General features: G+C 37.7%; 1 protein-coding gene across 7 annotated transcripts in view; it reads right to left on the minus strand.

The window, feature by feature from the left end:
* The window catches only part of KAT6B (lysine acetyltransferase 6B), a 222,243-nt gene that overhangs the window by 39,843 nt on the left and 156,752 nt on the right, over positions 1 to 25,648 (minus strand). For 3 of the 7 annotated variants that reach the window (XM_060172266.1, XM_007520359.2, XM_060172336.1), the window contains 7 exons: positions 23,304 to 23,436; positions 19,337 to 20,268; positions 18,253 to 18,374; positions 15,015 to 15,130; positions 14,070 to 14,211; positions 7,753 to 7,914; positions 4,848 to 4,941 (listed from right to left, as the gene is read on the minus strand). In XM_060172266.1, coding sequence (XP_060028249.1) covers positions 4,848 to 4,941; positions 7,753 to 7,914; positions 14,070 to 14,211; positions 15,015 to 15,130; positions 18,253 to 18,374; positions 19,337 to 20,268; positions 23,304 to 23,436 — 1,701 coding nt within the window. The remainder of the gene's footprint in view (positions 1 to 4,847; positions 4,942 to 7,752; positions 7,915 to 14,069; positions 14,212 to 15,014; positions 15,131 to 18,252; positions 18,375 to 19,336; positions 20,269 to 23,303; positions 23,437 to 25,648) is intronic. The other 4 variants (XM_060172447.1, XM_007520361.2, XM_060172307.1 and 1 more) reach the window with 2 other exon arrangements.

The following is a 25,648-nucleotide window of genomic DNA, read 5'->3' on the forward strand; positions in this document are numbered from 1 at the left end:
GAAAGGAGATTAGTAAATAAAAAAGCCTAGACATAATTCCTTCAAGCTCCATCCAAGATGGGTCTAAGAAGGTGGATTCACTATTATTAATAGCTAAGTAGTATTCCTCATTTCTAGAACCTCTGGGGTTTTGCTTGTTTGCCTTCATGCTTTTCTTGGTCTACATCATTTGATACTGTATCTGCTGAACTCAGCCAAATCAATGTAACCAGTACCATCTCATAATGTTTCACTTCAGACTATGTCCAGAGAGGCCAGGCCTGGGATGTCAACCCTCCATCTCTAATACCCTGGTGAGACCTTCCCTAGCTCATAGGACTCCTTAGTTCCATTTCGGGTGGTGCACTACCTATCAAAGTTACAGAACCTAGATATACACCGGGGCCCAAAATATAGGGCACATGTGCACATGTATCCATAAGTTAGGGAGAAATATATACCTTAAAGTAAAAGTGTGCAATAGTCTGCAGTGAGTAGACTTAGACTCAATAAGTGCTGCAAGCCAAGTAGAAAGACCTAAAAAAAAGATACCATAAAGTACTTAACCAAATATTTCTACTTAGGCCTAGATACCTTCTTCTACTTCCTATTTCACTTCCCTCAATCACTCTAAATCTAACCTTGTCAGTTAAGGAAAAGACTACTGAATAAGGGCAAGAGACATACTTTAGGTAAGACACATCTTAATGAGGGCCCTTTTGGTCACTACCAGAGGACCCCATCATCTGGGGCTCTAGTCAGGGAATCACTGTATTCCCACGTAGATATGATGGGAATGGACCTCTAACAGATCCCTCTCTCAATCATCACTGGTTACCTCCATCAGGAATAACATCAAAAGCGCTCTTGTGGGTCTCTATAGGACATTGCCCTCAATGTAGAAAAACAATAGTAGAAACTGCCCCACTCTCTGAAGGGAGGCTGGGTCAACATACTCTGCCACTCAAGGAAGACTGGTCCTGAAATGAGTGCAGCCTAGAATGTTCTTAGCTGTGAACTTGGACTGCAAGCTCATACTGACAGGTATGCAGAGCTTACACAGGCTTCTGTACTATATATACCCCAGGGAATATATATGGGCCTTAGGGCAGATCGATAGGGTTTACAGTTAATGGTATTTATATACTTTATCCAGGGAGTTGGGCGGTAGCGCAGCGGGTTAAGCGCATGTGGCACAAAGCTCAAGGACCCACATAAGGATCCCAGTTCGAGTCCATGGCTCCCCACCTGCAGGGGAGTCACTTCACAAGCAGTGAAGCAGGTCTGCAGGTGTCTTTCTCTCCCCCTTTCTGTCTTCCCCTCCCCTCTCCATTTTTTTCTGTCCTATCTAACAACAATGACATCAATAACTACAACAACAATTAAAAAAAAAAAAGGAAACAAAAGGGATAATAAATATTTTATCCATATTTGGGAGCTACACTTTGCCCTCAACCAGCTTTTTAGTCCTATTCCCAACTCTGATACCAGCTTCCCAGACAATACTTTTAGCCCATATGCATGTTACCTATTGGGGCTAGGCAAAAATAAGTGAAGTCATGGGACCCTTGTAATATACCTAAAATAGACTTTCTAGCTTCTTCCCACATGAAGACCTTTAGTTTCATTTGCTCTATTCTTACCTTTACGTTCCTGATTATTAAATAATTTGTTCTGCTTTATATCTTAGTGCTTTTTCAGCTACCAATTTACAGGTGCTACCATGACTCCAACCTGACTTCTCTGGTTAGAAAACCTCACCAATGTCTCCTTTCCAGAGCCCTGCCCCACTAGGGAAAGAGAGAGAGAGGCTAGGAGCATGGATCAACCTACCAATGCCCATGTTTAGCAGAGAAGCAATTACAGAAGCCAGACCTTCCACCTTCTGCACCACATAATGACCCTGGGTCCATACTCCCAGAGGGATTAAAAAAAAAAAAAAAAAAAGTCGGGCTGTAGTACAGCGGGCTAAGCGCAGGTGGCGCAAAGCACAAAGACCGGCATAAGGATCCCGGTTCAAACCCCGGCTCCCCACCTGCAGGGGAGTCGCTTCACAGGTGGTGAAGCAGGTCTGCAGGTGTCTATCTTTCCTCCTCTCTGTCTTCCCCTCCCTCTCTCCATTTCTCTCTGTCCTATCCAACAACGACAACAACAATAATAACTACAACAATAAAACAACAAGGGCAACAAAAGGGAATAAATAAATAAAAATAAGTATAAAAAAATAAAATAAAATAAAAAAATTAAATTAAAAAAAAGGGGAAGCTTCAGGGAGTCGGTGGTAGCTCAATGGATTAAGCACACATGACACAAAGAGCAAGGACCAGCGTAAGAATCCTGGTTCGAGCCCCCGGCTCCCTACCTGTAGGGGAGTAACTTCACAAGCGGTGAAGCAGTTCTGCAGGTGTCTGTTTTTCTCTCCCCCTCGCTGTCTTCCCCTCCTCTCTCCATTTTTCCCTGTCCTATCCAACAATGATGACATCAATAACAACAATAATAATAACTACAAAAATAAAACAAGGGCAACAAAAGGAAATAAATAAATATTTTTTAAAAACCCCAGCAAATACCCGGTAATATGGCCTGCATAAATTAATTACGCTAATAGAGAATAAAAATTATTAGGGTAACACGGTAATGGCTAGAAAAGTTATTTGAAAGCATAAAAACAATTCTTCAAAAAGAATACTCTTCACTATACAGCAAACCCTAACAAAAGGACTTTTCAACCTTTTTAACCCAATTACCAAATAATGTGATGATAACAATAACTATCCATTGTCTTTTTGAACCCTAAGACAGGAGGAACCTCACATCTCCACTATAGAGTCTATATTTCCCCAAGTCCTGGAACCTTAGGATAGGGCCCACTTTCCCGCATGCCTCTCCCAATCCATATCAAATAATATTGCATCTGCCAATCGCGAATAATCCACACAACAACTGCCACTTCAACATGTTTCAGCTCAGACTGTGTCCAGAGACTTCAGGTGTGGAATAACAACTCTTCAGCTTCATTACTCAGGTGAGACCTTTCCTTTCATAGTATTCTCTAATTCCATCCCAGGTGGTTCACTTTCTAACAAAGTCCCAAAACCTAGATATAGACCAGGTTCTGTGAGAGAGCATATGTTCACACGTATCCATAAACTAGAGCAAAATATATACCTGAAAGCAGAAGTACACTAGAGTTTGCAGTGAGTACCCCGCGCCCCCAACACTTCCTCTCCACTATTCCAACCTCTGGGCCCATGATTGCTCAACAATTTGTTTAGCTTTGTATGTTAACTCTCTTTTCAGCCACCAGGTTCCGGATACCATCAGGATGCCGGCCAGGCCTCCCTGGACTGAAGACCCCACCAATGTGTCCTGGAGCTCTGCTTCCCCAGAGACCCACCCTACTAGTGAAAGAGAGAGGTAGACTGGGAGTATGGACCGACCAGTCAATGTCCATGTTCAGCGGGGAAGCAATTACAGGAGCCAGACCTTCTACCTTCTGCAACCCACAACGACCCTGGGGCCATGCTCCCAGAGGGATAGAGAATGGGAAAGCTATCAGGGGAGGGGATGGGATATGGAGATTGGGTGGTGGGAATTGTGTGGAGTTGTACCCCTCATACCCTATGGTTTTGTTAATTTATACTTTCTTAAATAAAAAATAAATTAAAAAAAAGAATACTCTTCAATGTAAATAAAATACATAAATCATCCCTCAAATGACTACATACAGTTATAACCAGATGGCAATATTTTAATATCTAATGATACAGATTTAGATTTTCTCTCTCTCTCTCTCTATATATATATATATATTTTTTTTTTTTTTTTTTTGATGGGACAGAGAGAAACTGAGAGGGGGGGAAATAGTGAGGGAGAGAAAAAAAAGAGATACCTGCAATGCTCATGAAGCCTCCCCTGCATGTGGGAACCAGGCGCTTGAATCCTGGTCCTTGCACATAGCACAGTGTGTGCGTAGCCAAGTGTGCCATTAACCAGTCCTCATTAAATATATTTCTTTTTGGTTTTCTTTAAGTACATTCACAGTGTAGTTTTTACATTAGGTGTACTGCATAAATATTGTATGATTTCCTAAAATCCCCCAGCATTTTTTTTAAAAGTTTAAACCAGATAAACTACAAACTAGTAGTGAGAAAGCACATAGCTCTTTGTCTTACAAGCTCAGAAGTGCTTATTATCATAAGACACATGGCTTAAAGTTATCTTTATATTTTGAATCAAATAGTACATTTACACACCTATATAACATAAGCAAGAAGAAAAAACTACCAATATTTCTTTACCTATAATCTGCACAAAAAGTTGATTCTCGGGCAGCTCCTACATATAATCAGTCTAGTAACTTCCAAAATAAAAAGGGGAAATTAATAAAATAAGGTAGCTATTCTAAAGAATCCCAAGGACAAGCTACTCAAGAACTGTTTTCATAAATAGAAATATCTCTTTCTTGCTGTGTACAGTGCAAGATTACTGGCAAAATTTGAGAAAGCTCAAAATCCCTTTAAATAACACTTCCTTTAGCTTTAATCGCAAATAATTGCCTCTTTTGGTGCTAATGAGCATGAGTACCACAGAATGGAATGTAATTCTGCCAGTTCATTCAGGGTAATGGCTTTGTGAGCTAGTGACACTGCTGAGAGATCTAGCCTCAATTTCCAAGAGTATAATAAGTGAGCAGCAGTAAAATTTTCACTTGAGGAAGACTTTCTGACCTATGTAAATATAAATAGAAAACTCATTATCTATTGATAAAAACAACTATGTAGCTTAAATAAAGTTTTATGTGCTATGTTTCCTTTAATGGCTATCAGCTCCCAGGATCATGAAAGTAAATAAAGCACTTCACTTACTGAAATCAATGAGAAATCGTCCAAATCCTTGCCTTTGGTGCTGGGGCATGATCATTATGCAGGAGACATTATACTTCTGCTGGCAAAGCTTTTCCTGAGGGAAGAAGAAACAGATCAAGTATGTCAGAGCTCTGCTGAAGTGGGCAATTCCCTGCACCTGCCACTATCCTTGTATAATTGTCCACTAATATAAGCTGCTGTTCTAGGTCAGGTTAAAGTAGAGTAATCTTGTGTGATAATCAATTAAACTATCAGCTAATGACAGTCAACACCAGGCATATCTCTCAATTACATTTTTTGAAAAAAATTATTCATTAATAATAGAGATAACCAGATCATGATTGGCACATGAGATGCCAGGAATCAAACAATGGGCCTCATGCTTGATAGTCGCTGTGCCACATCATGGGCTGCTTTTGTTCCTCTTCAATTAATGTTTTAATTTTTGAAAGTTGATACCATAAATTATTAAAAAAAGAAAACATGAATTGAGACACATACACTATGAAAAAAGATATTTTTCTAGCTCTAACAACTTGGGAGGTGGAAGAGGAGAAAAAAAGCCTCCTGAGAGATACACAACTTAAAGCTTAGACTGATATCTTAATAAGTAATTCTGCAACAGTAATCTTTCTTCTAGCTTTGAACAAATACTTTGGACCAACTAAGACAGTATGTATTTGGTACATTTACAGAAAAGTACTTCTCACATTAGCGAAGTAACTAATGTGCAGTTAAATCCAGGAAAACAAAACAAATTAAAAAAAAAAATCAGCAGGAAGAAACCCCAAGGCTTGATCTCAAAAATGAGATCAAAATACTGATGGGAGAAAATCAAAGGAGACAATTCCTGTAGCTAAGGAAGACGTAACAGTTTGCATGGGCTGTGGTATCAGAGCAGCAATATTTTCTTTAGAGCACACTGAAGCAGACAAAACCTTCACAAAGATTTGGAAAAGATTTTTGAGGTTGTGGATGCTCTGGCCAAACATAAACCACTAATAAGACTGACCACAAATGGCACCAGCCACATCAAAGAATTATTTCAGAACACCCAGATCACCCAGATCTTTAATGAAGTTATTTGAAAGATCATAGGAAATGGTTGTGGAAAAAACCCTACAGGAAAGAATTAAGGATTTCTTTGGGAAGAAGATGTGTTGCTAACTTTTGCATAGTTGTCGTTAGGGTCTCTGAGGTCTGAGGTTCAACCTCTGGTACCACCATAAGGAAGAACATAGCAGTACTCTGGTAATACATGAGGTCCCAAATTCAATCCCTGGCAGCACATAAATCAGAGTAATGCTCTGGTTCTCTCTTCTCTCTCTCTCTCCCCTCTCTCTCATTTCACTTAATAATAAACAAATAAAATCTTTTTTAAAAAAAGTTTAACAGAAAGGCTTTTAAAATGCCATTATTATCGTTGTTATTTTAAATAGTGACAGAGAAGAAGAGACAGTGGAAGAGACCACACCAGTGAAGTCTCCTTATTTCTGAACCTGGGTCATGCATGAAGCAAAGCAGCAGCGTCCAATCACCCTAAAGGCAAGCTTTGATAAAAATATTGAAAGGAAGAAAAAAAAAAGAGAGAAAGAAGAAGCAATATTAGTTTTCCTAATAAGACAAATAATCTATGAGTGGAAACATATAAATTGTTATTTCTCAGAATTTTTTAATTTTTTAATTATCGTTATTTATTGGATAGAGCCATAAATCAAGGGAGAAGGGGGTGGTGGCGGGGGCTGGGTGGTGGTGTACCTGGTTGAACACTCATGTAACCGTGCGCAAGGACCCAGGTTTGAGCCCCCAGTCCCCACCTGCAGGGGGAAAGCTTCACAAGCAGTGAATTAATGTTGCAGGTGTCTCTCTGTCTCTCTCCCTCTCTATCTCCCCCTACCCACTCAATTTCTGGCTGTCGCTATCTGATAAATAAAGATAATAAAAATGAGGGTGCAGGTGGTGGCACACCTGGTTAAGCACATACATTACAGTGCACAAGGACCTGAGTTCCAGCCCCCAGTCGCCACCTGCATGGGAAAACCTTGATGAGCGGTGAAGCAGGGCTGCAGGTATCTTTCTGTCTCTCTCCCTCTCTACTTCCCTTTTCCCTCTCAATTTCTCTGTCTCTATCCAATAATAATAATAAGTAAGTAAATAATATTTTAAAAAGTGGGGGGGGGGGAGTGAAAGAAAGATACCTGCAAAACTGTTTCACCATTTGCAAAGCTTTACCCCTGCAGGTGGGGACCAGTGGCTTGAACCTGGGTCCTTGTGCACTCAACCAGGTGCGCCACTTCCTGGCCCCTCTCAGAAACATCGTAAGCAGAAGAATGTGGAAGAAATTTCTCTGAACCAATGCAGTGGGGGAAAACCTGTATTGACTTAATATGTCAAGGGTTTCCTTATGTTACCAGTTGAAGATATTAAAGCTTTAAAAAGGTAAGGATCAGATTTCAAAACAGTAACAAAGAGTAAGAGACAAAACAGTTTAAACTCAGTCATTATATCAGCTTGACTGTTCAAATGCCAGCGTTCCAACTGACTGAAATACTGATGACCACAGAGGGAATACAACGAAGAGAAATGAAAATTATCTCTTAAATGCTACATTACGCTGAAACCTTCATGAAGGCACCACTTAGGGAGCAAAAGGAAATATGCTTAACATTCAGGAAATCAAAGATGCTAGGTGGTCTGTAAGGCAGCAATTATAACATTATACGGATGCAAACACTGCTCAAGTTATAGTCACAATGTTTATTGTTTTTGTTTTTAAAAATGAATAGAAACCTGATTTTTTAAAAAGAAACATGTCATTTATCCAAATTAGAGTTACAAAGGAGCATTGGGCTCTACCAAAACATTTTGAAAAAAAAAAAGAAGGTCATGCTGGCTCTTGTTTTACCTTAGAGAAGTATCCAACCAGATGACAGCCCTTTTCATCATTTTTTGTAAGGACATAAAAAAGGAATGGCTCGACATCGTAATACAATGTTTTGTGGTCCAAGAAGAGTTTGGCTAACAAGCAAAGGTTTTGGCAATAAATTTTGCTCATATTCCCATCAACCTAGAAAAGAGAAACAGACAACATTATTTAACATAAAAACACAATATAAAATTGTTTCTTCTATGTAGTATTTTGGAAAATAATATAATTTATTTCTAAATCCCAAACTGACAAGTTAAAACATTGCATCAGACAGATATAAAGCTAACTTGCCAGATGCCATCAGGCTGCAGGCCAGCTTCCCTGGACTGAAGACCCCACCAATGTGTCCTGGAGCTCAGCTTCCCCAGAGACCCACCCTACTAGGGAGAGAGGCAGACTGGGAGCATGGATCGACCTGTCAACGCCCATGTTCAGCGGGGAAGCAATGACAGAAGCCAGACCTTCCACCTTCTGCAACCCACAACGACCCTGGGTCCATGCTCCCAGAGGGATAGAGAATGGGAAAGCTCTCAGGGGAGGGGATGGGATATGGAGACTGGGTGGCGGGAATTGCGTGGAGTTGTACCCCCCCATTCTATGATTTTGTTAACGTCTCCTTTCTTAAATAAAACAATAAATAAATAAATATAAATAAAGCTAACTTGGAAACAGCTACCATTTGGTAAATTACAACTATAAATTTTCTTTAAGTTAGGATAAGGAAGCTTAAATTTTTCTTTAAGACACCTCAAAAAAGGCCAAACTATTAAATAAAGGAGTACTTCTTGCTTGCATTTTATTAGAAGTCAAAAATTATCAGGCACAGTTGGCAAGATAGTTCACTTAGAGAATGAGCTTGTTTCATCATAGATAAGACCCAGGTTTAAGCCTATCCCCCATCACACTGAAGGAAGCTTTGATGTATTTCCATCAATCAATATCTATTTCTAGCTGGAAAAAGCTGGCCTTGAGTAGTGAAGCGCTAGTGACAACAACAACAACAATGAAATCAAGCTGTGGGCTAAGGGCTAGGTGGTGGCTCACCTAGCAGAGCAGTCATTATAATACATGTGGACTAGAGTTCAAGGCCACATGCAGGGGAGAAGGTTCAAGAGCAGTTGAACATTGCTCCTACTAAAAAATAAAAATAAAAGCAGGGGTTAGGGGTGAGGGTGGGGAGTGGGGATGGTGCCCTATGTGGTCTTAGTGGTTGTAGCGCACCTGGTTTAGTGTATGTTACAATGTACAAGGACCCAGGTTCAAGGCCCCGGTCTCCACTTGCAGTGAAGCTATGCTACAGGTGTTTGTCTTTCTCCCGCTATCTGCCCCTCCCTCCCCTTTTGATTTCTATTCTTCTCTATTTAATAAATAAATAAAGGGGGTTGGTCGTTGGCAGACCCAGTAAAGCACGCATATTACCATGTGCAAGAACTTGGGTTTGAGCCCCTGCTCCTCAACTGCAGGCAGGGTGTTTCATGAGTGGTGAAGCAGGTCTCCAGGTGTCTGTTTTTCTCTCTATCTCCCCTCTTCCCTCAATTTCTCTAACCCAATAAAATAGAAATAGAGAGAAAAAAAAAGTAAAAAAATAGCCTTTGGGGGGAACCACCTGGTGGCACACCTGGTTGAATGCACACATTACAGTGCACAAGGACCCAGGTTCAAGACCCTGGTCCCCCCAATGAGTGGTGAAGCAAGGCTTCAGGTGTCTCCCTCTCTCCAGGTGTTTCTGTCTTTCTTCCTCTCCATCTCCCACACCCCTCTCAATTTCTCTGTTTCTATCTAATAATAAATAAATAGATATATTTTTTTAAATGCTTTAAAAAAAAAAAAACCCAGCCAATTCATAATGCTGGCACTGAGCCCCAGCAAACAACCCTGGTGGGGTTAATTAAAAATGAATAAATAAAAACAGAAAAACAAAGGCAAATGGCTACCATGAATAGTGGAGTCATATAGTCACTGAGCATCAGCAATAACCATTGCTGAAAGAGACAGCAGACAAATCAGCCATGCATGTCCTCTCTAACTGAACTGAGTACATCTGAAGTAAAACTGTAAAACAGATCAAGACAATTCTCAAGTAAGTTACTCTGATATTTGCAAAAATATTTCACATAAAAATTAAATAACTAAATCAAATTATTCTCATTTTCTAGAAGTGTACATCAGCAAAAGAGATTTCCATTTTGGTTTTATACCAAGTACCATTTTAAATATAATTGGGAAAGATAAAATTTCTATATTGGGAATACTTACAAAGAAAAATGAATTTCAACCTACAATAAATACCATGATTACAGTCTATTTCTCTTCAAAATAAAAGAATCAAGCTGTGATACTGATGGTTATAGATAGGGGGCCAGGCACAGATGCCAATTTCTTTGATCAAATGTTGAAAACAAAAAGCACAGCAGATTTAAGAATTTCTCTAACAGTTTTCTTAGGGGAAATGGATATTTGCTAACCAGAGTTCTTTAACAATGAACTTGACCATACTTAAGTCTCTTGTGGACCATATACACAAGCTCTCATCTTGCACAGAATATTTTTAGACTTCATATAACTGTTTCCCTTGGATGAAACCTGGTCCCACACATAGCAAGGTGATCAAATATAGGCAATGGGCACAGAGGATAAAATTTTCTCTTTAATTAAAGGACTTAATTTTGTATATGTATCTGGATACATAGTTCTCATGAAAATGTACTACATTATAAAAAGGAAAGCAATACCTATATGTGTGAGTCAGAAAAGCAAGAGCCAAGAAAACTTAAGGGAAACTGAGATAGGGAAGTAGCAAATAGTCCGCAGTTACTCTTCATATATATATATTTTTACCTCCAGTTAGCTATGGATGGGGCTCGGTGCCAGCACTACGAATCCAAGCCTCTTGGAGGAAATTTTTTCCATTTCTTTTTTTTAAATGGATAGGACAGAGAGAAACTGAGAAGGGAGTGGAAGACAGAGAGGAGGAGAGAAATACAGATACCTGCAGACCTGCCTCACTGCCTGTGAAGCGACCCCCTCTGCAGCGCCTTGCATTTCCTGCTATTGCACTTAACCTGGTGTGCTACCGCCCAGCCCTTATTCTTCACCTATTTTTTTTCTTTATTGGGGACTTAATGTTTTACATTTGACAGTAAGTACAATAGTTTGTACATGCATAGCATTTCCTAGTTTTCCATATAACAATACAACCTCCACTAGGTCCTCTGTCATCATTCTTGGACCTGTATTCTCACCCTTCCACCCCCAGAGTCTTTCACTTTGATGCAATATGGCAACTCCACTTCAGGTTCTACTTCTGTTTTCTTCTGATCTTGTTTTTCAACTTTTGCCTGAGAGTCTTCACCTATTTTTAATGTATCTTAGGAAACTGCTAGACATTTCATAAATGGTACATTCAGCTTTTTAGAATAGTAAGCTCAGCACTAATCAATTCATATACTTCAAACATTTTTATGAATAAACTTTATAAGTCTGATTCTGTGGTGGGGGTAGATAGCATAATGGTTCTACAAAGAGACTCTTATGCCTGAGGCGCTAAAGTCCCAGGTTCATTCCCCCGCACCAACATAAACTAGAGCTGAGGAGCGCTCTGCTAAAACAAAAACAAACAAACAAAATCTCATTCTCATTATTCTCATTTCTGTTTTTAACTAAATAACTGATTGATTACAGTAGTGATTTAATATTGATTTACAAAATTACATCAATAGGGGTATAATACCATACCATTCCCACCACCAATGCTTTGAATCCCCAATTTTTTGGTTTTTATTTATTCTTTAAATTTCATTAGTGATTAATATTGATTTACAAAATTACGTCCCTTGTCATTTCTATATGGACCAAAAGTACCCGCCCTAAAATTACAGACCATTTTTACCACCCTAATAAGACTGACCTCTTATCTCTCAGAATACTCTCCCTCAACTTTCAGAGTTTCTACCCCACTGGAAAGACTCATGCTGCTTTGTTTTTTTGGGAAACAATGTCACGATGATTCCTATCCTATTCTGATTAGATGATAGGATGCAAGGTATAAGCAAACTGTAAAGTTTAATTTGTACTAAGCCTCAACTATGAGCAGTTTTATTTTTTTAATGCTTTATTATATTTATTTATTTTCCCTTTTGTTGCCCTTGTTGTTTTTATTGTTGCTGTTGTTATTGGTGTTGTCATTATTGGATAGGACAGAGAGAAATGGAGAGAGGAGGGGAAGACAGAGAGGGGGAGAGAAAGACAGACACCTGCAGACCTGCTTCACTGCCTATGAAGTGACTCTCCTGCAGGTGGGGAGAGCAGTTCTATTGTTAACACTGTTTTGGGCTGATTAGAAGACTAACAACAGGAAGTTTGACAAACATCTTTTGTGTAAAACTTACTCTTACTTAAGAGTCTTTACTAGGGATGCTTTTATCCTCCAAGGGGCATATGGCTATGTCTGGAGATAGTTTTGCTTATTACAATAAGAAGGGCTAGTTTGCTCAACAATTTGTTTGGCTTTGTATGTTAACTCTCTTTTCAGCCACCAGGTTCCGGATGCCATCAGGATGCCGGCCAGGCTTTCCTGGACTGAAGTCCCCACCAATGTGTCCTAGAGCTCTGCTTCCCCAGAGACCCACCCTACTAGGGAAAGAGAGAGGTAGACTGGGAGTATGAACCGACCAGTCAACGTCCATGTTCAGCAGGGAAGCAATTACAGAAGCCAGACCTTCCACCTTCTGCAACCCACGACCCTGGGCCCATGCTCCCAGAGGGATAGAGAATGGGAAAGCTATCAGGGGAGAGGATGGGATATGGAGATTGGGTGGTGGGTTGTTAATTTATCCTTTCTTAAATAAAAAATAAATTTTTTTTTAAAAAAAAGAAGGGATAGTAATGTTGCTGGCATTTAGTGGGTTATCAGAAAAGTCATAAGGCATTTTTGCATAAAAACCATAGGAAAATATGTCATGGCTTCTCCAACAATCCAATAGTAGGTAGAGGTCAGATATCATGTTAAGCACTCTATAATGCACTGGACAGCCTGCCTGAAATGGTAATAAACAGACTTGAGAAATCCTACTCCTACCCCTTTGTAAGAAATAACTTGTCATCATATTGTCCCAGCAATAATGCCCTTCTCTATCAGGCTTTCCAAGAGAGCCTAATATTACTAGAAAGAGGCTTATTTATTTTATTATTATTACTTTTAAAATCAAAGATGTACTTGTAGTTACCTATGTTCTCTGACAAAACTTGAAAAAAAGCTATAGGCCCAAGTTTGTCTGAGAGGAGAAAAGGAAGACTGGTCTGTATGTGACCCCTCTCCTATATTAAATATAATGGTACATTACAGACCAGAACTAAAGGAAAATGTGAAGCAGAATAACAAATTTTAGTGAACAATTTAGGAAAAGAAAGAAGATATCAAGTCTACTGTACAAGAAAAGTTTGTGCTGAATATTCAGGAATAGAAAACAATGCATAGAGATGTGTAACAGAGAAGAAATTAAAGCAAGATAATGGAAATTCTAAGCCATAAAGAAAAGAAAAAAGAGAGAATTAAGAATCCCTTTAAAATGAAAGGCATATTCTCCTTAAAGTATAACTTACTCAGCTAAACTAGATCGCTGAAACTGACAATAGAAACATGATTAAACAATGAAACTATATGGAGGCAAAGACCTTCTGCTATTAAATCAATTCTGAAAACACAAAACGTCTTCAAGAACCCATAATGACAGACACATGGCCACAAGGGTTTCCAGTGAACAACAGAGATCTCCAGGGGTGGTCATCTACCCAAAATGGGGGGTGGTGGGGGTAGGAGAAGAGGTTCCAACATCTGCTGGGGTCTCACCAAAAGGATTATCTACCCTGCCAAGAAATGGATAGAAACACAGGTGGTTGTGTATTGGATAGATATGTACAGCTGCTCAATTCCCTGGAAGAATGAGCACCTGCCAGACACTGGCTGGATCTGCTGAACAAAGCTAATTTCTTCTGCCAAAAAAAGTAGATTTACAAAGAGCTGAGAAGAGCATAAATTCACTGGTGAATATATCTGGTGCAGACAGGGATTTGAGAGAAGACAAAGTTATTGTGATGAAGTAGGAACTCATCATCAATCTAAGTGGTTGTTCAATATGGTTAAACATTCTAAAATGTAGAGACAATTTAAAGATCAGTCTGAATTTCAGTGCCAATTGAAAATACTTTGCACCTTCTAGACACAAATCAGTACACAGTCAACAATTAGAAGGATGAGGTTTCAAAAAGCTGACGTTTTATTTACACCCACTTACCTCAAATACTGAAAGGTCTTTCCTTCTGTAAATTTCATTTGCAGGAGGATGAAACCATCCACATTTATTTGCATGTCTTAACAAAATATTTTTACTTTTCATATATTTAAGACAGAATTCACACAGGTAAAGCTTTGGTAATCTGTTAAAATGAAAGAATACATCAGAATGCTCAAACTGTCTAAAGGAAAACATTTTCTTCAAGTTATAAAAAAACAGTATGACAGTATTTGGAAAAAGTAATTTCAAAACAAAAAGCAAAGAAAATAAAAATCATATTATCTTTTAATATATTAATATTAATGACAATGATATGTGTTGCCTCTACTTGAACAAATTACTTGTTCACTTAGAAATGTCTATGGAGTGCTAGCAAAACAGCTCACTTGAACAGTGTGCCGCTCTGCCATGTGTATGCCCCAGGTTTGAGCTCAGCCCTCACTTTATTGAAGGAAGTTTTTGTGCTGTGATATCTTTCAATGTCTCTCTGACTCTCATTCTCTCTATTTCTATCTAAAATGTACAAAAAGAAAGGTTTTCAACCACCATAAAATTATGAGGTGGTTTAAACCAACAACAACAAAGGAAACGACATGTGCTGAGAAGGATGAGGAGAAACAGGAACTCTGGATCATTGCTGGGGGAATGCAAACTAGTGCTCTCCCGCTGGAAAATATGGAGAGTTTTTCAGCAAATAAAAATATCTTATGATCCAGCAATAATACTCCCAGGTATATACTCAAAGGACATGAAAACATTAATCCCAAGGGACATATGTACCCCATAAGTTCCCTGCTACATTATTCACCATAATTATAGAGTAGAAACAACCTAAATGTCGATCAACAGATGGCTGGATAAAGAAGTTACAAGACATATACTCATGGAATATTACTCTGCAATTAAAGACAACATTAAACCTATATTTTTGCTATAGTTGGTTACCTTGCATATTCCTGTGGGTAAGGCGAGGAGTACCAGGTTTGGATTTCGTATTTCCCAAATTCTATTACAGAAGGGTATCGGCCACAGTCTTCTACTCCACTTTCACACTCTATTTTCTGTCAGAGAGAAAGAAAAGTAAAAAATATACATATGTACAACAGGGAAAGACAGAAACAGGCTGGGGGTATCGATCGACCTGCCAATGTCCATGTCCCACAGAGAATTACAGAAGCTAGACATCCTGCCTTCTGTACTGCAAAAAGAATTTTGGTCCAAACTCCAGAGAAATATTAGGGAAGCTGACTAGACCGCCCCCATGTTGGCTATCAAGCTCCAGCAAAAATTATCAAAGTCAGAGGCCCTTGGGAACATATGTAAGATTGACTTCCCTAGCTTCTTCCTACCATAAAATCCTTACTATCATCTGCTCTATTACTGCCTGTCCACTTCTGTTTATTAAACATTTTGTCCTGCTTTATATCTTACTATCTTTATCTACTAAATTGTAGATACTACTATGGTTCCATCCTGAACTCCCTGAACAGATGACCTAAACAATGTGTCCCAGAACCTTAACTCTCCAGAGCCCTACTCCACTAGGGAAAGATAGAAATAGTCTGGAGGTATGGATCAACCTGCCAATGCCCATGTCCAGTGGAGAAGCAATTTCAGAAGCCAGACCTTCCACCTTCTGCAACCAATAAAGAATTCTGGTCCATACTCCCAGAGGTACATGTTAGGGGAACCCTAATTCCATCAAGATGCAGAGAGAAAGGGAGTCAGGAGGAGGGAAACTCAGAAGTAGTAGGTATAACTTAGAAAGGAAGAGAAGGCAAGATCATTGAAAAAAGTGGGCATATATGCCAAGATAGATATAGAAATAATAGTCAATGTATATCTGTGATCTTGGGAGAACTGATGCAGTTTCCAATGGAAGAAATGAGAATACAGGACTCTGGTAGTGGGAAAGTATGGAATCAAACCCCTATTATCTTATAATTTTGTAAATCAATATTAAATCCTAGTAAAAATTTTTAGACATATATAAATATTAGGAGAGGATATATATTTGTAAATGACTAATGAATTTCACAATATTTGCAATGTATTAAAAGTGCAAAAATTTTAAGATGCAGCAGACAGGCACAATTACAGTTCCATTTCTTTACAAAAGTTATGTATATTCCAACTGTAATTAAAAGATCAGTTGTAAAGTCTCAGGCTTAATATCCACTACCTTACTTCCCTTACAGTTATTCAGTAAGATAAAAGAGGTTAAGAGGTTAAGAACATTCCTCATGGGAGTTGGGCAGTAGCACAGCAGGTTAAGCACACGTGGCACAAAGCGCAAGGACTGGAGTAAGGAGTAAGAATCCTGGTTCGAGTCCTCAGCTCCCCACCTGCAGGGGAGTTGCTTCATAGGCGGTGAAGCAGGTCTGCAGGTGTCTGTCTTTCTCTCCCCCTCTCTGTCTTCCCCTCCTCTCTCCATTTCTCTCTGTCCTATCCAACAAAGGACGACATTAATAACAACAACAATAATAACTACAACAATAAAACAAGGTCAACAAAGGGAAAATAAATATTAAAAACAAAACAAACAACAACAAAATTCCTTGCCTGATTTACCACTATAGTCTCAGTGTTTAGCACAATGCCTAGCATAGATTAAAAAAAAAAGTCTTAAATGAAAAAGCAATAGTTATTATGCTAGAGACAGACTGATATTTAGTAATATCTTTCATATAATGCCTGCTATTCATCATGCTTATATATGTATAAATACCAGAAATAAGTTTTAAAAAGTTTTTATCATCTTTATTTATTTATTGGATAGAGACAGCCAGAAATCGAGAGGAAGGGGGAGACAGAGAGGGAGAGAGACACCTGCAGCCCTGCTTCACTACTCGTAAAGCTCTCCCCCTGCAGGTGGGGACCAGGGGCTTGAACCCAGGTCCTTGCACATTGCCACATGTGTGCTCAACCAGGTGCACCACCACCTGGCCCCATTAGAAGATTTTTTAAAGTTAGGATTGTAAATTTCAAAAGATTGAAAGAAATTTTGCTATTATCTTATCCAAAAGATAAAAACTAAGCACCCTTATAGGGGCAGAATGAGGAACAGAAATAGTCAACAGACCCTAAAAAGAAACCTATGTATTACTGAAAATAAAGCCTATCCAGAAATCAACTCATTTTACAATAGCAACAAAAACAACAAAATATCTAGGAATAAACCTAACCAAAGAAGTGAAAGACTTGTATACTGAAAATTATGAGTCACTATTAAAGAAAATAGAAAAAGATACAAAGAAGTAGAAAGATATTCCATGTTCATAGGTTGGAAGACTTAACATCATTAAAATGAATATACTACCCAGAGCCATATACAGCCAATACAGTAACTCTTCAATATTTTAGTAACAATAACCTGTTGGTATTTTAAATAGAATTGTTTAAGGGCCGGGTGTTAGCATACCTGGTTGAGTGGACATGTTATAATGTGCAAGGACCTGGGTTCAAGCCCCTGGTTCCAACCTGTAAGGCGGAAGCTTCACAAGTAGTGAAGCAGTGCTGCAGGTGTCTCTGAATCTCTCCCTCTGTATCACTACCCTCCCTCTCGATTTCTGGCTGTCACTATCCAATAAATAAATAATGATAATTAATAAAATAGAATTGTTTAAAGCAAAACTGGACAATGAAAATAAAAGTGACAGCTGATCATTATACACAACAATGCTTTTACCAACGCCAGCAATGAGATGTTTTTCATATGGCTGGGCCATCTGTGTAAAAAGCACTGTTTTTTTTTTTTTGTTTGTTTGTTTTTAGCATTTCAATATCATTTCCTAAATTTGAACAAAATAATCTAAACTCTATTCCTTTATAGCTACAAGCATTTTTCAAAGTCTGCATCAACTCTCATCTAATTTTTTAGACCAAGCAAAGCTCTTACAGACTTTTTACTTTTTTAATTACTTTTATATTAATGAGAACAAAGAGAAGGAACCAGAGCATCACTTTGGGATATGCACAGCCAGTGACTTCAAGTGGTATCTACTGTGCCTCCTAGCCCGAAACCTTTTACCAACTTTTAAGTATGACAAATCTACAGAGTCACAGACTTTGAAAGTATGTTCATAAAGTTAATGAACAATGAAGGAATTTGAGGGGCATTCAGCAGTCATTTCATCATAGTCATATATGCAAGTGGCAAACCCTTGTGGTACTCTAGTCTTACCTCCCAAGAAAGCTCCTGGGCCTGTTTAAAAACATCCAAGTCCTCTTCTGTTATGGTATCCTTGTTTCCAATCACATTTAAATCTGTATTTTCTTGTTTGATGCTTATTTTGATTTCAGTATCTGTCATTCAAAATCAGCAGAGAGTGCATTCACTGAATTGATTCTTGATTAATGAATATATACTACCAAATTAGCATCAAATCAGCATAGTGGGCAAATACAGATTTTATAATATGCTTTATAAGTTTTTGAATCTAAATACTGCTCATAGATGTAGCAGTATCCCTTCCCTGCTATACCCCAAATCTGACTGAATTATCACAGTCCTCTTGTACTACTATATGAGGAAAATTAAGACTAATACAGAGAAATTCATATTTTCCAAACAAGAAGTTACATCAATGTTTAATTATAGAACTCCCACAATCCACTTTTGAGATAACAAAATCTACCACTTTTCCAAATGACACATTTTGTTTTGTTTTATAAAGGGTAGCAATGTAACGGGCCAATCTTTAAAATGAAACTATGAAATCAGTTTTCTTTCTAAAGTGAATACATACAAAGACTCATATACACCTAAAATTACATTTCACAGAATCACAGATCAGGCTTTGAGAAGGAAGCAGGATGAACTCTGTCACGAGAAAGCAATGGAGCAGAAGGAAATGAGGAGCTGAAACTTCCCGATGGAAGCACTGACAGCATCCAACCTAACGGCACTATGGCTGAAGAGGCGGCATGGGAAAGAAGATGGCAGAAGCATGACAAGTAGCTACTCATGCGAGACTACAAAGCCATAAGCAATGCTATGAAGGCATCTGGGGGCCCTAGTGTCACTACAAATGGAAATAAATAATAAAAGAGTAGGAGAGTATTAGTTGGAAAAACAACATTTTGGAGGTTTAGTGAGCATTAGAAAAAGGTCAAAGTTTCACTGCTTCTGTATGAAAAGTGAAGTGAGAACAAGAGAAATAGCTAGGGCCTATGTGACAAATAGGAATTTATTTATTTCTTTATTTTGGGGATGGGGAGAAAGGGACAGGACGCAGGTTTGGTTGGAGCTTTGACCTTTTGCTTACCATCATTCTGATCAGGTTTAATCCTTCCGTCTGTCAAGCTCCCCTTCCCTGGTGAGAGGGTCCCCATCTGAGGGGTCACTTTATATTTTAATCTGTCTAGCATCCTGTGCTTTTTAAAGAAAGTTGTTCGCTTGAAGTGAGCAATTGCTTTAAAAATACGTCCTCTAGCCATCCCCCAGCTAGAGGAGGAGGAGTGAGTTATAAACCTACTTCTAATATCTCTTTTTCCAAAGAAATGGGCTTTAGATTTTGCCGAGGAAGATAATGCAGTTTTACGACGCATACGTTTGGGTGGTGCATAACTTGGGTTTCCCTTTTTTCGAGACTGTCCCTGAGTGGTATAGATATGAGAAAGTCCATCAAAGAGTGACTTCAGCTGGCTGTGATTAGTAAGATTGCTAAAGGAGGGCACGCTGGACTGGCTGGAGGAACTCTGGGGAGAGGTAGAAGAAGTGGAAGTGCTGGACTTTTGTGAACTGGGGCTCTGACCAGAGATGGGTGTTAGGGGTGGAAGTGAAGAAGGTGGAGGTTTTAGCTTTTGTGTGGTACCTGTGGCCAACACATGAGAAGTGCATGACTGTTTCTGAGAGACCTTTTTCCTTGGACGATAGTGCTTTGAAAAGTCTATTATTTCACCTCGTGATCTGCGACCATCAGGTGATGGTGTAAAAAACTTAGTAAGGCCATCAATGAGCCCTTTGGTTTTCTTGTTAACTTTAAGTGTAGAGGCAGAAATGTAGGTGGAGGTGGTGGTGATTTTGGTGGTGGCACCAGGCCGAGTGGGGTCTGTAACAGCCAATCTGCTGCTTGAGTCCTTCCCAGATGCAGCATGACCAGATGAAGGTGTGGTACAGACTTTAGTCTTTTGACCCCTACCAGGTGACCCCCTTCCTGTGAATGCATTCATGGATCCTTCATCACTGGTTACAGACCTAGGCAAAAATTTAGAGAGTAGTATCAGCATTTAATAATAAAGGTATCTAAAACAAATCCACAGCAACTAGATGCATTAAATGTATTTAAACTGAAGAAACTGAGTTGCAACCCTAAGAGTTCTTTCTCAGTGTGTATGCCTCCACCTAGGTGTTTCTCTGTATAAACAGGTAATATTTGCAAGTTCTGTCTCTCTGCAGGCCTATCCAACTGGCATTAGAAGAATCTATGTGCTCCCAAGGGCAAAATAAGTTAGAAAGGATTTGAAAAGTCTAATAAAAGAACAGCCAATGCTTTCATTATAATGAAATAAAAATGTAACAATATGCGTCACAGATAGCTATGATTTCCTGAAATGTCTTTTTAAAAGTATTAAATAACACAAGCCATAAGTGATATGCAGAGGCAAAGAAATTTATCTTATCTTTAGTTACAAGCAATTTTAACCCAATATGAAAATTTATGCAAAGAGATATTGGGTATATGTAAATTAGTACTTTAAAAAAGAAAATATTCAAAGATGCCCTCTTCCTCTAAGCAGTTTACGCTTAGAATGATAAAATAACCAATAATACTTTCTAAGAAGAGGACACAATTAATGAAAGAAGGACAACAGGAAAAAAAAAGCAGAAAAAAATAATAGAGAAGCTGCAACAGATCAGAAATGACAAGGAAAGTCTGGTGAAGAAGCAGCACATTTACCATGATCACTGTCAGACATTTGGTCATTGTCAGAATCTTTCTACATTGCTTCTGACTGCTATTTCAGCTCACTGGGTGCTGGTTCTGCCCATACAGATGTGTGGTAAAGAGAAGCTAGAGTTAACTCTACTAGCAACTGCTTACAAGAACTGCAACTGCCAACCTTCTCTTTAGGCTAGGGCCTAGAAAGCACCCGTTTTGAAGCAAAATTCTATACAACAAAATATTAGCATGTGAATTATTGCAGTGCTGGGGTGCATGGAGGCACTTCAAATTATCAATTTAGCTTATGACTAGTAATGAAGAAATGGAAGCCTGAGAATGATATGATACTGAATTACAATATTAAGGGATAACCAGTAGAAGAGCAAATTGTAGTGCCAGCTTATTAATAAAGATTTAGTGAACAATTTCAGCTATCAGTTGAAGGAGAAGCTGGTCTAGATCAATGAGGCAAGCTACTATACTCGTCTGAGGAAGCGGAAACAGGAGCTTTGCCTGATGCCACCAATTCAGCCAAATTGTTAATGCTGTTGATTTCAAGTCACAGTGAGGGATACCAATAAAGAAGTCATCCAGGCTGAAATGTTTCACATCAGAATGGTACATTTTGGACTATATCTGGAATTGATTGCCCAGAAAGGATAATATGCTTATAAAGCATGTAAAAAGGAGAACTCTCTAGACTGTCTTAAAAATTTCAAACTCAAAGGATAACTTTGGACAAACAAAAAGTTAGGATTGGTGCTAGATGTAATTTTCAGCTGTGTCCTTTGTTTAGAAAGATTATATCCAGGGGCTGGGTGGTGGCGCACCTGGTTGAGCAATCATGTTACAGTGTGCAAGGACCCAGGTTCAAGTACCTGTTCCCTACCTGCAGGGGGAAAGCTTCACAAGTGGTGAAGCAGTGCTGCAGGTGTCTCTCTGTCTCTCTCCCTATCACCCCCTTCCCTCTCAATTTCTGGCTGTCTATCCAATGAATAAATTTTTTGTTTTTAAAAAAGGAGGGGGGTTTAAAAAAAGAGAAAGTTTATATCCTTTTTTTTTTAATTGGACCTAGAGGATACAGTCCCACTTCAAGAACAATGCTTACAAAAGATGAATGTAGAAACATATAAACTCCACTTTCAATAATGCTAATATGAAATATTTTATTCATAAATGTTTGCCTCCAGAACTTAAAAATTCCATTAGAAATAACCACTAGTTAGAGGGTTTTCATATGTTTCTACAAAAAACATTCTACAAAGAAATACGCAATTTCTATTCCCCCTTGAGAGATAAAGATGCACGATGAAACTATTTTTTCCTGAGAAAGGTTATAAAGTGAATTGTTTTAGATAAAATTATAAGGAAGAAAGTGAGGAAGATTTGTTGGTGACATATATAAAATACCTACTCATTTCTATAGCACAATGACCCTTTCACTCTGCCAAAAATTTTTATTGACAGAATTTCTTTATATATACATGCTTACTGATCTCATTTCTGTTCTGCTGGGTTTTAATAGCAAATAGGTTGGTGGAGATGGGTTTCATTATAACTACTGCAAATATATAATTTTGTATTTATGTTTGTACATGTATGCACAAACCAAAATGTCCTAACTTTGGAGGCAAAAATAAAGCCAATCACTTGCAGATTTCTGATGAAGGATCTATTTCATAAACGGGATCCTAAAAGGTTACAGTACTAAATAAGCACTAGAAATGTGAAGCATTTTTCAAAAATGTTATCCCAAGTGAGAGGAGATTCACTAGAGATATGTACAAATCCCTCACTTGTTTCAAAACTCCCATTAAAATATTTGTATAATTAAGCTCTTCAAACGTTTAGTAAGTAATAAAGTAGGCTGAATAACTGTTTCCAATTCTTACATTATTTCCATCCTGCTGCTTGAAAAATGTCACTTAGCATCACATTGACTGCCAACGAAAGATACCAAAATGCCAACTGTAAGTAAAAATGTTATTCTCAAAAAAAAAAAAAATTTTTTTTTCACAGCTTATCCAAAAGGAAAAATGTTCCTCATTATACAAGTTTATAAAAATGATGCTAAAAATTCTAATGGAATGATAGGGGTCATCTATATACCTATCTATATTTATTTTTTAAAGCTTTATGCTATTTTTTAATAATAAAAAGTAAGAAAGAGACCAAAATACCACTCCAGTATATGCAGTGCTAGGGATCAAACCAGGAGCCTCAGGCATACAAGTACTGTGCTCTAACCACTGGATAAACTCCATAGTTGCCTATAATTACTTATATTTTAAAGCACAACATAAAATAATTTTTTGTTTTTTCTTTTTTAAATAAGATCTCAACCTACAACAATCGTTGCTTTAATTTATTTTTCGGTCGTCCAATGGGTTTTGCATATCGTCGTTTTATTTGTGCAGCTTTCTCATGAAGTAGTTTTCTTCCCTTTTTCTTTGGTCTGCAGACTTGGCAAATCCACATCCCTGAATTAATATATATATGAGAAAAATATTTTAATTTTTTCATTTTGGGAGAGATATTAAATACAAACTGCAGCTGTAGTAAGCTGCCCCAGGAAATGCCTGTAAATAAAACTTTAGAAGTGGACCATTCGTTTTGCCATTCTTAGCTGATTCATTAAAGGTCAATTTCCCCAGATTAAGGTGGTGAGAGCAGAGATTCTATTTCAGAAACCTTCCATAAGGTTCTTCTCAACATGATGCCAAGTCTACCTCTAACACATGAAAAATTGATCTTAAGTCAACTCATTTTTTGGAAAAAAAAAAAGGCTATTTTCTTTATCTCATTCTCAAAGTTTTCAACACTAAAATATCAATATAAAATGTGGTTTTAACTACAAATTAAAATGTTAAGTACTATGGAGTTATAATAATTAAAACTACACACCTGGCATAGGGGAATAGTAGAAGAATTGAAAGACTACAAAAACCTAATCCTATATAGAAAAGTTTAGCATGTCAAAGAGGTCATATTTCAAATCAATGGGGAAAGGATAAAATGATTCAATAAGTGGTGACAGAACCAATAGCTATCTATCTGGAATCAAATGAATTACTTCCTATCTTAAAAAAAAAAATCCAGGCAGATGGATATTGTTATTGAATATGAACAGGGAGAAAAAAATTACAAGTTGTTACTATCAAGGGAAAATGTGGCTATATAATCTTAAGCATGACTGACATTTATGGACATGGCTATATAAAAAATATAAAGAGTCTCTGCAAATCAGTAAGAAAAAGGTGAAAGCCCCAATAGAAAAATTATTAATGGATAAAAAAGCCACTTTGTAATTATGATATATAAGCAGCTAGTAATCAAATACAGAAAAAATGTTCAGTCTCACTATAAGTGCTCTGAAAAAAATATTAAACATTTTTCTATTATCTAAGGTAAAAATTTAAAATAATACTGCATTTTATCATATCTCAGAAATTATCAAACTTAAGAAACATGTAGCTAAAAAGTGTTAAGACATCAAAAAAAAAAAAGTATGTCATAGACTAACAGTGAATATAGGAAAACAGGTGATCTCATACAATAGTGCTTAGTCTGAAAACTGATACAGCCTTTCAAGTACAGGACTCTGATCCAGCAATTCCTCCCCTAAGAATTTATCCTAGTAACTGTGGTTGGTTGGGGAAAAAAAATGGAAGTATTTGTAAGGTTTATTGTAGGGCATTAGTTAAATTATTATTATACTGTGCAACATATTACATAATTAATTATAATAAATTATAGTTTATACATAAAATTACAAAATGAAATATCTTTGGGCACTACCTAGGTACAATGTATGTGAGTGAAGCAAGATGTAATGTAAGATAAAAGAGAGAAGCAAGATAGCAGCAAACTGGAGCATGCATGTTCAACAAAAGGAATTAGGTTCAAAAATGTAAAAATGTATAACAGCAAAGCATGGCCCACAGTCACCTTTTACCCCATTACTATACTATGGAGTTCTACACATGCATTAAAAACTATGTTTAGGAGAATATTTAATGATACAGACCACTGAAATTCATTCTTAAGAGGGGAGAAACATAATCCTACAAGTACATGTACATTCCTTTCTTTTTAAAAGAGTCTGTGTTGTTCAGAGAAGGATTTTCCATTGGTTATTATTTTTATTCCTTCTTATCAATCTGTATTTGTAAACATTTTTAAGTAAAAATATAGTTATAAATATTGTAATAACAAGGCAAAGTCAAAGTTTATGTTATCTTTTATGGTTTTTCATAATGTGTTTTATAAAGTGAGGAAAAGGAGACTAAAGTAATCTTATTTACACAATACAGAAGAAAAATCGCATTCCAAATGCAAATATCCATATAAAAATGTTCAGCTATCAAGTAATGGCCCACAAAAAGTGGATGTCTTCTTGTCATAGGACTTTGGAGTCATTATTATCACCCACCATTGTCATAATTTCTTACCTTTTAAGAGTGCAGTAATATGTCAAGTATACCAAAATTTGACCTACCAATCTGAACTTACTCCAATAGAAAAGTAGCTTCAATAAGTGTCTTCCATGTTCTTATATTGGAAGTGGTCACTATCATATAATTAACCCCTAGACTAAATGTACTTACATCCCTCTTATATACAACCTGTGCCAAGCTCAAAAGTATAAGGAGGGTAAGAGAGATGGGTGGCGTGGTGGGCTGGGGCGGGGAG

This window comes from Erinaceus europaeus, chromosome 1 (genome assembly GCF_950295315.1).
Source record: "Erinaceus europaeus chromosome 1, mEriEur2.1, whole genome shotgun sequence".
Lineage (NCBI taxonomy): Eukaryota > Metazoa > Chordata > Mammalia > Eulipotyphla > Erinaceidae > Erinaceus > Erinaceus europaeus.